Source organism: Amblyomma mixtum, chromosome 3, assembly GCF_055824585.1.
Source record: "Amblyomma mixtum isolate Tamu chromosome 3, ASM5582458v1, whole genome shotgun sequence".
Taxonomy (NCBI): Eukaryota; Metazoa; Arthropoda; class Arachnida; order Ixodida; family Ixodidae; genus Amblyomma; species Amblyomma mixtum.
Genome location: NC_143014.1, coordinates 311741961 through 311756730, shown reverse-complemented (window position 1 = coordinate 311756730; position 14770 = coordinate 311741961). Strand labels below are relative to the sequence as shown.

General features: G+C 42.9%; 1 protein-coding gene across 5 annotated transcripts in view; it reads left to right on the top strand.

Annotated features, from left to right (window-relative positions):
• The window catches only part of Hgsnat (Heparan-alpha-glucosaminide N-acetyltransferase), an 86422-nt gene that overhangs the window by 3491 nt on the left and 68161 nt on the right, over positions 1–14770 (top strand). For 3 of the 5 annotated variants that reach the window (XM_089583949.1, XM_089583948.1, XM_089583952.1), the window contains exons 2-4: positions 7770–7835; positions 8053–8186; positions 12563–12666. In XM_089583949.1, coding sequence (XP_089440075.1) covers positions 7770–7835; positions 8053–8186; positions 12563–12666 — 304 coding nt within the window. The remainder of the gene's footprint in view (positions 1–7769; positions 7836–8052; positions 8187–12562; positions 12667–14770) is intronic. The other 2 variants (XM_089583951.1, XM_089583950.1) reach the window with 1 other exon arrangement.

The window sequence follows — 14770 nt, the reverse complement described above, 5'->3', positions numbered from 1 at the left end:
TAATGCTAGGTTGCTTCTGAAATGTGCACGTTTCCCATTTTCATTCACGATAAATTTTCTCAGCTTTCGTTGTGTATGATCTGCATGCGTAGCATTTATTTGCCCATTCTATATGTGGGGCCATAACATGCACATACTCTGTGGAGACGTCCTTCTAACATCACTGTAGCCATTCAGAATGACGATGGCATAAGAGCAGTGTTGGCAAAGTAGGCAAAGACCTGTGCTCTCAAAGGTGGATTTAGGTGAGAAATGTTATGTAGGAAAACATGCTGAACCATGTTTTTTTTTTTTTTCGACAAAAATAGGAAGAAATACATGGTTTAGACGGGACCGCCACATGTTCTGGGATTTTCTTTTAATGGGCAGTGTGCCACCTTGCACTCAAGTAAAGCCATGCTTTGCATAACAAAGTCTAAAAGTTGGATGGGTGATGATGGTGAAGTCTTCAAAATTCACTGCAGAGTCCTTTCTCATAAGTGTTCAGGATTGTTGTTGACTACTAAACAGCTCATTTTGGTGGTTCGTGGAAGAAAAATGCATTCTGAGAGAGCATTTTTCAGGTAGAGACCAGATTTAAAGCAGTTCTTGTGAAGCTTTATTCGAGGTGCCACAAATCGGAAAAAAGTGGTGTTTTACCCAAATCACAAGGGGCCTTATTTATTTATTCAAAATACCCCCAAAGGCCCTCGTTTGAGGGTATTACATGGGGGGGGCAGTAAGTACTAAGCATTGGTTCAAAGTTAAAATAATGCTCTAAAATAAGATAAAAATCACAAATATTAATGAAAAATAGGCATACACAAAAAGTTGCAGCGATGCACATAGCAGCAGAATTTGAGGAATAAATAACAGCACCGCAAGAAAAAGACGACACCTAAAAAAGTGCGCTTTAGTACAAATAAAAAGTATAAAATAAAAAGAAGACAAATCGGAAGAAAGAACGCTGAAAAAAAAAAAAAACTTTTCAGTTGTTGAAACATGAGTGAATAAAGTGTTGGAACTTATTTAGGTCAGATTCTGTGGCAATGTCTGATGGTAAAGCGTTCCATTTGGTTATTGTGAGGGGTAAAAAAGAATAAGCATAATGGGACGACTGGCAGTTAATGCGTTTTACTTTGTAAGAATGATCGCGACGGGGAAAGATAACCGGTGGTGGCTGAAAGAATTCACCATGAAGGGAAGGATGGTGATAAAGCTTATGGAAAAGTGATGGACGGGAAATTTTACTGCGCAGTGCTAAGTTTTCTAACTCGGCTTTAGTATTCAATGAGGGGACGGACGCTGGTGTAACATGAATATGTATGTTGTAGCCCCTAAAAGACAACAGCCGCCACAGCTGCAACTTTATTTTTGCATGAAACACTGGCCCATTCAGGTCTCTTCTCTGTTTTTAAAACTTTGCAGCTGGTTGAGAATAAAACAACTAAACTGGGGGGGGCTTCAGAATAACTGTACTTTTGTCTTGTTTTTAACATACCTGTATAGTTGAGGTGAGCAAGCTGCTCATTTTGTTCTTGGCACACTAACTGTGCAAGGTGAGCTCTGGCTGAACACTAAATCATGTGAACAGAACTTGTTTTTAGGTGAGTTGGTTCATAATTGCATAACAGTACAGGGGTGCATAGGCAGTCACGAATGGAAAACACTAGTCCATGTCTTTCCATCTATGATTGTCTGTGTACCCCTCTTGTGTTTGTCTTCCGGCCGCTAGACTGGTGTACTCTAGTTCCACTTATGGGCTTGTTTACTGCTGGGCTGGACTGTTTCCTTTAAATGCCTACCTTTGGCTGTGACTTTCTGTTTTGTATTGTTTGGTAATGTGTGCAATGTGGGCTTCTTGCTGAAATAAATATTGCTGACTTGTCTAGAGTGTACGGCAGCATTTATTTCATGCTTTTGTTCAAGTCAGCTTTGAATTGTTGGGTGTGCAGCGTTTGCAGCATCATTTTTCGGGCAATTACAGGGTGGTGTGTGTAAAAATTTATTCACCCATAAATGTAAAAATTATACTTTATTGCAGCAGGTCATAGTGTAACTAATAGACCTCGCTGTTTAATGACACAGAGAAAGAAACAGGACATATATTGGTTATGAAGAAAAAAAATTGGCAGAATTGGAGAGGCTCGCACAAAAGTTCACTAATATATTAAATACATTTAGTCGGAAAATGGGAGAATCAAAAACCCAGGATATGCATTTCATGCACTGTTGTGTCAGAAAACTAGCATTCAGAAGTACAGAACTCTTCATGCTAAACTTTCCAGTCAGTTAAAAAAAAAAATAGCACGTGTGAAGCGCTTTTGGCTTCTCCACAGTGCAGTGTCATGGCCGACCCTGGACCATCTTGGTGAAAACTCTATCCCCTACACTGCTGCCGGCATGGGATCGTTCAGAATACGGCCGGGGCCTTTGGGGAGACTCGGAAAGCAGTGAATCTCCTTAGCAATGGTGAAAGTGAAAGTTAGACATCACCTGTCTATCGATAGTGCAGGCTGGGCGGAGCAGTTGCGAGAACACCGCCATTGCTGAGCACGGTTAGTGTGAGATGAAAAGGCTACCTTGGATGCCATGATTGCTCTGTGTTGACAAGCTTCCCGAGACGAGAAGTTTAAAAATATTTCCCCGTACTGCTGATGAAGAAAACGAATCCGATACCAAAGTACAGTTTTTTTGCTACATACTATAGGGCTTTACTTGTCTACATGGGGCCCGGATCACGCAGAATGGGCCATTCATGTGATCATTCATATTGAACAGTTTGCATAAGCATGGTAAGGAAATAGTTAAGGAAAGAGTTAATGAGTGAGAGAGGGTTGCCAGCATGAAATATTTTGTGTCCATGATCCATCCATGATCCAACTCTTGGCCAACCTTACTGTATTTCGTCCCCGTCGCAGAGGCTCGATGGTTATGGTGCTCAGCTGCTGACCCGAAAGACGCAGGCTCGATCCAGGCCATGGCAGTCGTATTTCGATGGAGGTGAAACGCTTAAGGCTTTAACGAACTGGGCACTTTAAAGAACCTCAGCTGGTCAAAATTATCCGGACCTCCACTACGGCGTCCCTCATAACTTGAGTCACTTTGGGTTGTTAAATCCCATTAAACGAAACCAATTCTTACTGCATTTCTCTTCCATTACCTGCCCTGCCCAAGTTCGTGGCTAGGCTGATTGGGTAGGAGAAACAGATTTCAGCACAGTTCATTTGTACATGAGCAAATATTTGGATACAGGTCAGGCAGTTTAAGTTCTGTGGAACTGGTTGCTTATGCTGGCAGAGTTGCCACTTCATTTAATTGCACTTTTGCAGACTTGAGTGCAATAACATTTCCGCCTCTGGCATCGCAAGTTCGGCACCATATCTCAGCTGAAGGGAGCAGTGTGCTTTTGAGGCATTCATTCCATTGTTTCATTATCTGTGTGATAAGGCCAATCACTTTCTCCATTCATCTGCTCGCACCAGTGACTTGTGAAACCCAGGTGCCTTTTTCAGATATTGCTGCACAAGCTATGCACTCACAACCGCATGACATGGATAAGGCGTCGAGAATTCACCAGCAAGAAATGAGTCAGAACTGAAGGGCCACAATTCATGAGATGTGGAAATTGAGTGGTTTGTGGTGTTTTGTGGTATTGTAGAAGAAATTGTTTTTGGGCAGTCAAGGGTTTTGGTCATTACGAAAGACCATTTTGTGACTCGGACAGTTATCAGCAGTGGTAGCGGCCTTTGTTCTCCTTTAGATAAATCTGAGCTACCGTTGTCGCAGGAAGGATAGCAATGCTGAGCTGCAGGAAAGAGGGTCAGCAATTCATCATGTAAGTGTAACGGTATTGTTTGATATGTCGAAGGTTAATGGCCATGTTTATCTCACTAGGCTGATCTGAAGACATGTCAAGGTTGATTTTGTACAGTGGAGGGCTTTTCTGAGATCACCTTTTGTTTTTTAAAAAAAAAGGAATATAATTCATTTTTAAAGTTGGTCACCTTGTTGATGAAATTCCCAGGTGTTACTTTCGCAAGTTGTTTAATGGGGAATCTTCTGTTGAGGAGCTGTAGTACATCTAAAGAAGTATCTACAGACATGCTTTCTTGAAGTGGTTTATCACTTTTATGTATGCTAGGAAAAAGCCTGGGAAAGTTGGGTCTGTGAAAATGCTGACATTCGAGCATCCTGTCAGCGGCTTTAGCTTTGCACGCTTTTTTTGCACTGACGGTGGGCGATTTCAGTAGCCTGAACAGCGCAGGGTTGGTAAGGTACCAGGTTGCGCATTATTTGTGGCATGCAACTAAAAGAATTTTGTCCACAATACAACAATAGGCCTTGTTGAAGATCATGCCATTGTTCTTTGGTGCTTTGACTTCCCCAGTGAAAATTTTTGTCATAACTGAGCACTAGCAATTACAACAACAAGCCTTGTTCATTGGTTGTAGCACTTTTGGATATGTCACGATGGAAGTAGCGACAGGCCTAACCTTTCTTTTGTGCGGCTTTTTTGTATGTTTGTTTTCTGCAATGCCGTCTACAGGGGAAAACAAAGACACAGTGCTTTTGTCGCATTGACGTCAGTAGGCATGTTACAAGAGCAAAAGTTGGAATTAAACACAACAAAAAGTGTAAAATATTCCTGCAACACTTAACACTTGCTGTAGGTTACGCAGTGGTGCACTTTCAGGTTAACTTGGGTGGCCCAAAAGAGGATATGTGATGCACCTTTTTACATTTGACCTGAATTCTGGACTCTGCTGGTGCATAAGAGGAAGTGCTCTTCCGTAGCGTGAAGGCCACTGGTTGTGAGGCATCTGCAGTCGGATTGAATATGGTGATGTGGCAGGGGTAGTGGGCTGTGCATTGACTGGGCCTTAGTAATTGGGTGACTCCCAAAGGCAAGGGGCATGGACCTGAGGCATGTGTGTCATGTTTTGTCATCCTGCATTATGCATTTAGGGTGAGAGCCAGAAATGCAGTACCATTATATTAAGGCTACTCGCAGAACACGTTTGTGGACAGACTCTAGTGTATTTAGGTATTGCATCTGCATTTGTCCACGGTCAGTGCTCATCATCGTGGTGAAGTATTATTGGGCAGTTTTAAGGTTTAAAAAAAACTTTGGTGATTTGAAGATGGCGAATTTCGTCCCACTTCTGAGTGTTGGATGGCCCGGAGACCTCTTCATACTTAAATTCTAAGCCGGTATAATCATTTGTGGTCTGCCTTCTTCACTGATGCACTTTATGGCAGTTTTTGGCTGGGTACATTGACAAAAAGCTTGACTTCTGAGGCCATACATTGTGGTAGTCAGTGTGGAGTCAACAAACAAGAATGTCATTTATCTGATATTGCACTAAGTAGACCATTAGTAACAGCCACCTCCTGCACCATGTTTCAGAATGCATGGAGCACTCAGTGCAGATGGTGCCTAATTTTGCAGAAGGTGAAAATTTGTATTGAGAAAAGGAAAGACACATTAACTGTCTTGCTGCCTGGTGGACACCGCAACAGCGCTGTCGAGAAGGGAGCAAAAGAATTGGCTGTGGCTTAGCTCGGCTATGCCAGGATATACGTAACGAAAGCGAGCACAGCGACGAGGCAAGCGGCGTGACGTCATACCAAATGGCGGCGGTGGCGAGGCGCGCGGTGTGATGTCATGCCAGATGGTGCGGCGAGCGCGCGGCGCCCGGCGTGCGGCGCGGCGGTTGCTAGGCAACGGCTCAAGGTCGGTCTCTGTGCCTCCTCGGAGCACCGCCACAGCGAAATCGCAAGTTCGTGGCCACTGTAGCTTTCGCTGCAAAAATGGTAGAGAGAAAGAGGCACTGTAGTGGAGGGGGGCTCCGGATTAATTTTGAATGCCTCAGGGTCTTTAGCGTGCACTGACACCACTCAGCACACGTGCACCTTTTGCCTTTTCTCTCCACTGAAATGCGGCCACTGTGGCCGGTATTGTACCTGGGTCCTCCAGTTCAGTAGCTCTGCACCCTGACCACTAAACCACAGCGGTTGGTTATTCTTGCGGAGGGTATAAGCGATTCAGCACTGCCTAGTGAAGTGATTTTGTGTTTGTGTTGTGTTGAGCGTACCCTATTTAAAGGTACACTGACAACAACTTCGTCCTGTTCTTGTTGTTCTCGGTAAAAATTGATTCTCTGACTATGTTGGTGTTTGTCTGGAAGCAAAAGAGGTCTTTATCAGCGAGAAAATTGAATTTAAAAATCTTCCCGCCGGTTCATTCAAACCCGTGATGTTCCTACTGAAAAGGACGGGTTGCTGCTGTTTGGCAGTGTAGCGTCGCCTCTGGGATCTGCACCCTTAAGTATGTGTCAACAAGCATGTTACTCACAACACCCGCATTTAGTTTTTCAGTCCTTGCTAGCTTTTTCTCCTTTGATTGGTGCATATGAAGACAAGTTTTTAACAGAGGCGCTCATTCAGAAATCATGCTTCAGAAGGCCAGCCTAGATTGCTAAAACAATGCTGTCAAGGAGAAAGCTGTCAGTCAGCATTTGCCACCAGCATCATGGTGGTGACCTGTGGGTGTATGAGCACATTGAGATGGATTTTCAAGATGGCATGACATTTATTCGGTGTTTTGGGGGACAGGGAAGCAAACTGTGTCACCGTGTCTGAGGGAGTGTTCAAGTGAAGTGCATCAGAAATGTGGTTTATACTTTTTTATTGTGGTACACACAGGTGTACTACTAGTGGTTCTGGCAGTAATTTATATTTTAAATCGACGTAGAAAGAGGGGCCAAACCCGGCAGTAGCAACATTCGATATTCAAACTTTTTCACTCTCCTGGTGGCATATCCGCTCGCCGTGAGTGGCTACACTGTGGTTTGTGATTAAAGATGTTTTTTGTTCGCTGAGTGGAATATGGAGAGTTACTTTTGTTGGAAAAAACTTAAGGCGCCTAATTTGTTTTTCTATTGCTACTAGTGACTAAGCCCTGCTTTTTCATCGTCTTTTAAAATGTTTTCAGAAGGCTGACCGCTATTATGCTAACAGCAGTGCTGCCACCAGCAGAACGCATTGCTGGATGTCTGTGATATTACCAGTCTTGTTTTATTGATATTGAACTGCCACATTAGCCCAATGGGTGCAATGTTCAGCTACTGAGCCTGATGACGTGGGATCGAATCCTGGCTGCATTTCTGTGGAGGTGAAATGCAAAAACGCCCATGTGGTGTGCAATCTCGGTGCACATTAAAGAGCCCCAGGTGGTCTAAACTAATCTGGACCGCTCCACTCCAGTGTCTCTCATTAGCCCATGTGCAGCTTCGGGATGTTAAACCCCACATATTATACCATACCTTATTTTATTAATAGTTTTTTTTTAAACCACCTTTGGGCTTCAAATTCTAGCTTTAAGTAAACCTTTGCACCTCGGTTAATGTCACGCTCCTCATTGCTCGGGAGGTAAGCTGTCATTGTCACATTTGTAATGTCAGGGTTTGCAGATGCTGCCTACCCAACAGAAAGCAACATTCCCATGTTGAAAAATTGTGTTATAAATTATAGCACCAAGTTTCCCAGCCCCGCAGATGGATTTATGTTGACTATTTGGGCATGCAGCTTTCAGTTGCTACAAAGAAATTATGGTGGATAAAATTCTGTAAACTGTCCCTCTAATGTGGTTGAAATGCGTGTTATGAGCCGCAGCAAATTTTTCTTTGAGTGTATGAATTGGGGGCAGCATTAATGGCGAGTTGTTATTTGCTTAATGAAAAATGCACTTTGCCCTCCTCCTCCTCCTCTGTATGTGGCTGTTACAGGACCACACAACCGCAGACGGCACATTCTTGATAGTGGCTGCGGATGATATTCTCATGGGCTGGCCAGTGAGTGTCAAGTTTTTGGTGGCAGCATACTCTGCCGCTTACCCCAAATATCACCTCTCAAACAGCTGCCACTGTAAAAGAACAGTGTTAGCAAATAAACTAGAATGAAGTACAGTGGTCCTGCGAGTGTTTCAGGACAGTGCATGCAATTGAGATGGAAATTTGAGTGAAGAATGCAGCTTGTTTGAGCGAAGATTTGCGTGCTTGTTGTGTGCAGTGCTCACTCCAGCCAGTTCCCCCCCGTGGTCACCATCGGAGCCGCCATAACTTCAGTGTTGTTCTGGGCAGCATCTACCCGACAGAGCTGCAGCTGCGGTTGCGTGATAACGGGGCGCCCCTGGCCAACTGCACGTGCGTATCGTGATATCAGTGAAACAGTTCTCCATTTTTTTCTTCAAAATTTCATTGAGTGCAGTATTTTACTGTGCTAGCTGTTCTTAGTTCATTTCCAAAAAACGTGGCATTAGTGGCGTCTGCATAGCCTTCTGGGCACCCTCCAAGACTGAAGGATTCCCAGAGGCTCTGCGGGGCACCCACTGGTGATCTCCTACCTATGACCCCAGCACCTCGCCCATCTCCTGGCACCTACCAAATACAAGATCCCTCTCCATTGTATCAGTTATGTCTCCATTGCTTCATCATCACAAGTAACATTGGGCCATCTTCTTTACAAACTCATAACCATGCTGTGATTTTTTTCGAAGCCTGATGAAGGTCATCGAGAGCAAAATTGAAAATGCTTCAGTAAGGCCCTTCTTATTTATATTGGCTGCACTTTTCACACTTATGCTTTTTGTTGGTATTGAAAAGACAACGAAGCTGGCACAGTGTTGTGCCAGTTGTGCAAACCTGCACCACTGCATTAAACCTGCTTCATGCTACTACAAATAGACCTCTCCCTGGTGTGAACAGTGTGACGTAAAAAAGGTGTGGCCTGATGGGCAAAATTGTCCACTTTCGGTTCTCAACCGGTTTTCCTGGTGTCAAGCGCTCCCCTGCAGCCTGTGTTCCCCGATTTGAGACATTTTACAACCTTTCTTCTCCCGGTTAGAGCCTCCTCGGTACGGGTTATGTTTTACCCATCGAACCAGAAACACGTGCACTGATGATGTAGGCCGGGAGAGGTCTGTTAGTTTTTTGGTCAAACTGCACCAAGGCTGCGCCAGAATACTACGCCAGCAATTAAGAGCTGTGGTGAATGCGAAGTGGCTGAGGCTACCCCCTGATATGCACAGGCATGCCTCTGGTTCCTTCTGGTGTGTGAGACTGACAGAATCCAACCCCCTCCTGTATTGCTTTACCACCTACTATATTTGTACACTGTGTGTGCATTTTGCACATCTGAAAAAAAAAAAGAAACTGAAAACCTGAAAGAAAAAAAGCTGCAATATAAACACTAATGTGTCATTTGTTGTCATTCCAGTTCTTGAAGCAGGCTGGCTTAAGTGCTGTAGTGAATTAAAACTACATATCAGCAGTTATATTGCACTTTTTTTTGTTCCTCACATGACTTAAACACTCCTTTCATGTCACAGCCATCGTTTAGTTGATGAAACCAAACAAGCATGGCAGAAGAAATTCAGTTATAAATTATTTAGCTGTCGTTGTGAATACCAAGTGGGGACCTATGTGCTCTAATGCCTTATGCATCATTACAGAGAAAAAAAAACATGCAACTAAAATCAGCCGTCTATAGTCCTTTAAGCAGTAAGTCAGTTTCGCCGTATATAAAAAAACTGACCTGACCATGACATACGACTGCCCGCAACCCTGCACCATTCAAATCTTTGTGCAGCGCATTGTCATTTTTAATTTGTGGTACAGGTTAGTTTAATACCCTCTGTACTCGCGTTTTTACCTTTCTTGCTAGTTGTGCCCCTGCTACAAAACACAGAAAAGCTGCTTCACATTCAGTTTTCGCCTGCTACAAAGCCTGCTCCGATAAGCTCTTGGCCGTTCCCATCACTGAACATACCACAAACTAAGGGCTTTGTGGGGTGTACATGATCTGACATTTTTCGTTCCATAACCACTTGCTTGAGAGTGTTGAGAGTTTTGACCCCCTTTTTTTTTTCAACTTTACTGGAGGCAAAAATCCCACTAGTTATCTTTGCCCCGACAATAATAATAAATGTAGTGCACCATTCTCTACAGGTCCTCACTGGAGGGTTTAGGAGCTCGAGGATTAGCATGTCATGCAAGTGAAGCTAGAAAGGTGTTTTATTTAAAGTGCCGGAATTGAACTCTGCATCCTTCTCTCAGTGGAGAAACGTCTCAGTGTAGATTTGCTGAAGTAGAAGTTCAAAAACATGCAGAATTATTGGACGTGAAGATAGGAAAGGAAGCAGGAGTAGAGAAAGGCAAATATTTAGAAGTACAAGCTGTAAAAGAAGGGAGAGTTGAAAACTGGGCTTGCTCTCATTCACTATTGGTTTACTGGACGCAGTGCAAGAGGTGGCACTGCCTGCCAACGTAGAAAGAGCAGAAGGCCAGCATGTTGCCCAGTGCATCATGGGAAAACGGCAAGCTTTTCTGGTTGCTGATTGGTTGAAACTGTTGGATACAACTGGATTTGGCACTGTCCCTTTGCAGCTAAGAAGTGACAACGTCACAAGCGTGAAGGTTGGTCTGGAAAATTGAGAGTCAATTGCAAAAAAAACGAAATACAGATCCGCGCTTGTGGTACAAAAAGAAAACTGCTTCAAGGCTTTTCATGCACTCTAATTGCTGCCTTGAGCTTCAGGTGCGCTCAAGTTAGTCAAGGCATCATCTGTGTCGTATGAAAATATTTGCACCACTGGAGATCGACAAAGAGGGTTCAGCTTAAGTTAAGGACAACGCAGCGAGCTATGGAAAGAAAAATGATAGGTGTAACGTTAAGAGATCGGAAGCGGGCGGAGTGGGTGAGGGAACTAACGCGGATTAATGACATTCTGGTTGAAATCAAGAGGAAGAAGAAATGGGCTTGGGCAGGGCATGTAATGCGAAGGCAAGATAACCGCTGGTCCTTTAGGTGAACGGAGTGGATTCCATGAGACGGCAAGCGTAGCAGGGGACGGCAGAAAGTTAGGTGGGCGGATGAGATTAAGAAGTGTGCGGGGATACAGTGGCCGCAACTGGCACAGGACAGGGTTAATTGGAGAGACATGGGAGAGGCCTTTGCCCTGCAGTGGGCGTAGTCAGGCTGATGGTGATGATTGAGATCTACAAAAGAGCCTTTGTCATGTTCGTGAACATTGCAACTGCGAGGCCCTGGCGTCCTCATATGAGGACATACTGCCATTGTTCAGTAGCCACACATGCACCCTATATCTTTAATTTTTGATTTTTTTTTCATCCCTTGGCTGGCAAAGAAGCTGATTAAACTGATAAAGAAAATTCTTGATGAGCGCAAAAAAACTCAAGGCTTGAAACGGTTTAAGGAGTACAGACACCAAATTTTAGTTGTTTTCTTTCTTTAGAATGATGCACACAACATTAAAAAACAGACATCCATGTGGATGGTGCCAACGAGTGGTAAATAGTTTATAATTGCGTTTTTTCTCTCTCATGCTGTTTCGTTTAGCTGTTTACAGCTAAACTATGGCTGTGACATAGAAGACACTTTCAGATCATCCGAGGCACATAAAAACTGCTGTATGGTCACTGCTTTCTTCTTTAAATTCACATCAACCCTTATGCAAGCGTGCTAAAGAGTTGAAATGACAAAAAATGGACAAGCAGTGATGATATTGTAGTTTTTGCACGCCTCGCATGACCTAAACCTGTCTTCTACTTCATGGCTATCATGGAGCCTAAACAACACGAAATAAAAAAAGTCAGTTATAAATTATGCAGCTGCTGTAGGTGATATATACGTCGTGACTCATGTATACCTTTGTCCAGTGCATCACTCCAAAGAAAAAGATACGCGTCCAGAAGTTTGGTGTCTCTGATACTGTAATGCTACTTCTCGCTGTCTTCCGAAGGCTTTGTTTTTTTTCTACTCCGTTGGATCATTTTGTACACCACAATTTTGGCAGCCTAAGGATGGTTCCAGATAAAATCAGCCAAAGGGTGGCTGGTCGGCCTGTTAAATTTACTTGATATTTTTGTATGTCATTGCCTGATGGCTAGAATAAAGATTTCTGCGATTGGATTTTGTCCCCAAAATTTTTTTTCAAAGCGCAGAAAATTTTTATCATGAAAAGGTGGATGCCATGATTTGCTGTTTTGGCCAACTTTGGTTGTGAATAGATTAAAATATAATAACAATAGATTTTTGAAAATTTTTAGAGTGAAACTATGGATGCCTTAGTCTCTGCCTTGTTGTGCTCAGTTTCTTTACTAAAATTTGTCAAACTTGACACAAGTAGCATTTTTTTTGTCTACTTCGAAGGTCTCTATCTCAAGAAAGCAGTGTGCCAGAGCTGCCATATTTGTGCATCGCGTTCTACACAAGCATGTCTGTTGACATGAAGAAGGTTATGTTTATATGGTTCACAAGTTTTGAAAGAACACAGAACAAAGCATTTCTTGGGATGAATGAGTCTGGAGATGTTTCGCAGTTGCATATTGCACTGCCTTCTCTTTTGCGGTCGTGCTATGACCGCAGCGTTTTTATGTAAAGAGTAAATGAGTCATTGTTCGTATAGGTAGTCACTGGATGCAGATGTAATTTTGTAATAGTTTCTCAAGTGCCTTTCTTGACCGACAGAGGGATTGACACGTGCTCTGTGAACTTGCAGTTATCACAGACACCTTGGCGAGCATGGTTTCTATCTGCTGAATGTCTCAAGCGAGGGCCATTGCAGCTGGCAGGTGATGGAGGAGCCAGTCAACATTTACTACCGTAAGTGACCATTAGCAAATACCAGACTGGTTCTGAACATAAGTGGGGCAGGGTTTGAGGCACTGAACATGGCCTTCCATATGTTTGTGTTATTTGGGGCAGATTTTAGGCACTGAGGCAAGGTCGTGATGGAGGTGGCCCTGGGCGGCTTGAGATTAACTTAAGCTGCGTGTGAGAGGAAAGCATGTGTTGAAATCTAGGCACATGGCATTCATGTCCCTTATTGAAACATAGCTGCCACTGAAGGGATTGGTGTTGGTGAACTTATGCCAAGCAGCCAAGCAACTTGGTTACTGTGCCATTGTACCCCGTTTGTTCTCGCTTTGTGATCTTGCTCTCTTTCATGAGCAGAGACATGGTAGCTACTTGCTCTGTGGCTTGTTTATACCTGTTGCCTGATCTATGAGCATATCTGTTTGATACACTTTATTGCTAAAGAGTGATAATTCGGCTACAACTCTTGTAATTCTAGTAATTTACTGTTTGCACTGTTTACTGATTGTCAGCTTATTTCATTACACACTCAGGAAAGCTTTCACTTATCGCTGCTGTTGCTGCTGCAAATAACACAGTTGCAAATTCTTATTCTGTTCTTTCTGCAGTTGTATTCTTGCTGCTGACAGCAAAGTTCTCACTTGGGGCTCTGAGTTTCATTTCATTTCATACCTTACATTGCATAAGCATTACGAAGAGGAGAAGGAAAATAAAAAATACATCGTAAAAAGAATGAATAACACAAAGTACAAACAGAAATATGATGGCAGTCTAAAAAAACTATTAAGGTTATTACAAAAATGGTGTCTTAGTGATTCGCGTAAAAGAACAGGGTCATTAGTTAACATGTCTTGTAGAAGGCGGTTCCAGTAAGCTGATGTAGATGAACAAATAAAAGAAATAGTTGCTGTTGCTAGTGGCAATATGAACTTTATGCAACGAGAAACAAGAGGCAAAGGATGAATTAAGGATCTAGTTTGGGATGATGGTAGATTTTATGAAGTAAACAGTCTAGGTACAGCCTTTGTCAAAAGTTTAGAGCCCAGGGGGTTTGCTTCTGAAGCACTATTGTTGCGCTCCCGTAGCACTAATGGAAGTTCTACGCATCGGGGGGAGCAGGACCAAAAATCTTCTTACCTTCAGGAGATTTGGGACGCTGAGGATGCATTACGAGCAAAGCAGTGTGGCCCAGAAGCAAACCCCCTGGGCTCTAAACTGCTGACAAAGGCTGTACCTTTCTGTGGTGTTCAAGAAATAACTGCAAAGGTTTTTTTCTTTGTGGATGTGAAGTCACTTGTGCAGTCATAGGTGGATAAGATGAAGCATGCAGAGTTATTCAAAATTATTTCAAGAGAAGATGTGTCAGAAGTTCAGGCTCCCATATAGATGAGCATATGAACTACTGTTTTGTACATTGTTAGTTTGACTGCAGTAGATGACTCGGAAAAGTTCCGATGCAGATAGCGTAATGTGTGGCTTGTGTTGTTGTAATGTAGTTGATATGACAGTTCCATGTAAGGTCAGATATCCACACCTTAATTCTACTGGCAGGCTGCAACAGATACCAAAGTAGTGTTATTGAGAACATATTTAGCAAGAAGAGAATTAGCATGTGATACGTGGATAGCTGTGCATTTTTCAGTATTGAAGTGCATTAACTGTGTTTCACACCAACGGGGGGACGGCTGTTTGTATTATTTTGTAGGTGTGAAACGCCAGTGTTAGTTATCACAGCCATCAGTGAATAAGTGAATAGAAGTGACAGTACAGTCACTGAGTAACCCTTGTGGTACAGCAAATCCCACTGCCACTGGTTGGGAGTTGGCATTATATACAGAGACAAACTGACTGTAGTGAAGAAAATACTCTGTCCGTGTCTGTAACTTTTAGTGTATGTTTAGACTTTGAAGTATGGTTGTGTGAGTATTGAAATTTTCAAATTTGAATATGAAGAAAATATGTCTTCGAATATCAAACATCTGTTGAGCATGAAAAAAAAAAATGAAAAAAAATTTTAGAAAGAGATAAACTGGCAAATGTTGTCCTTATTTTTTCCAACATAGTGTGTGGTCCTTGCAACCGAAAGAAACATAACTAGACTGACTCAGCA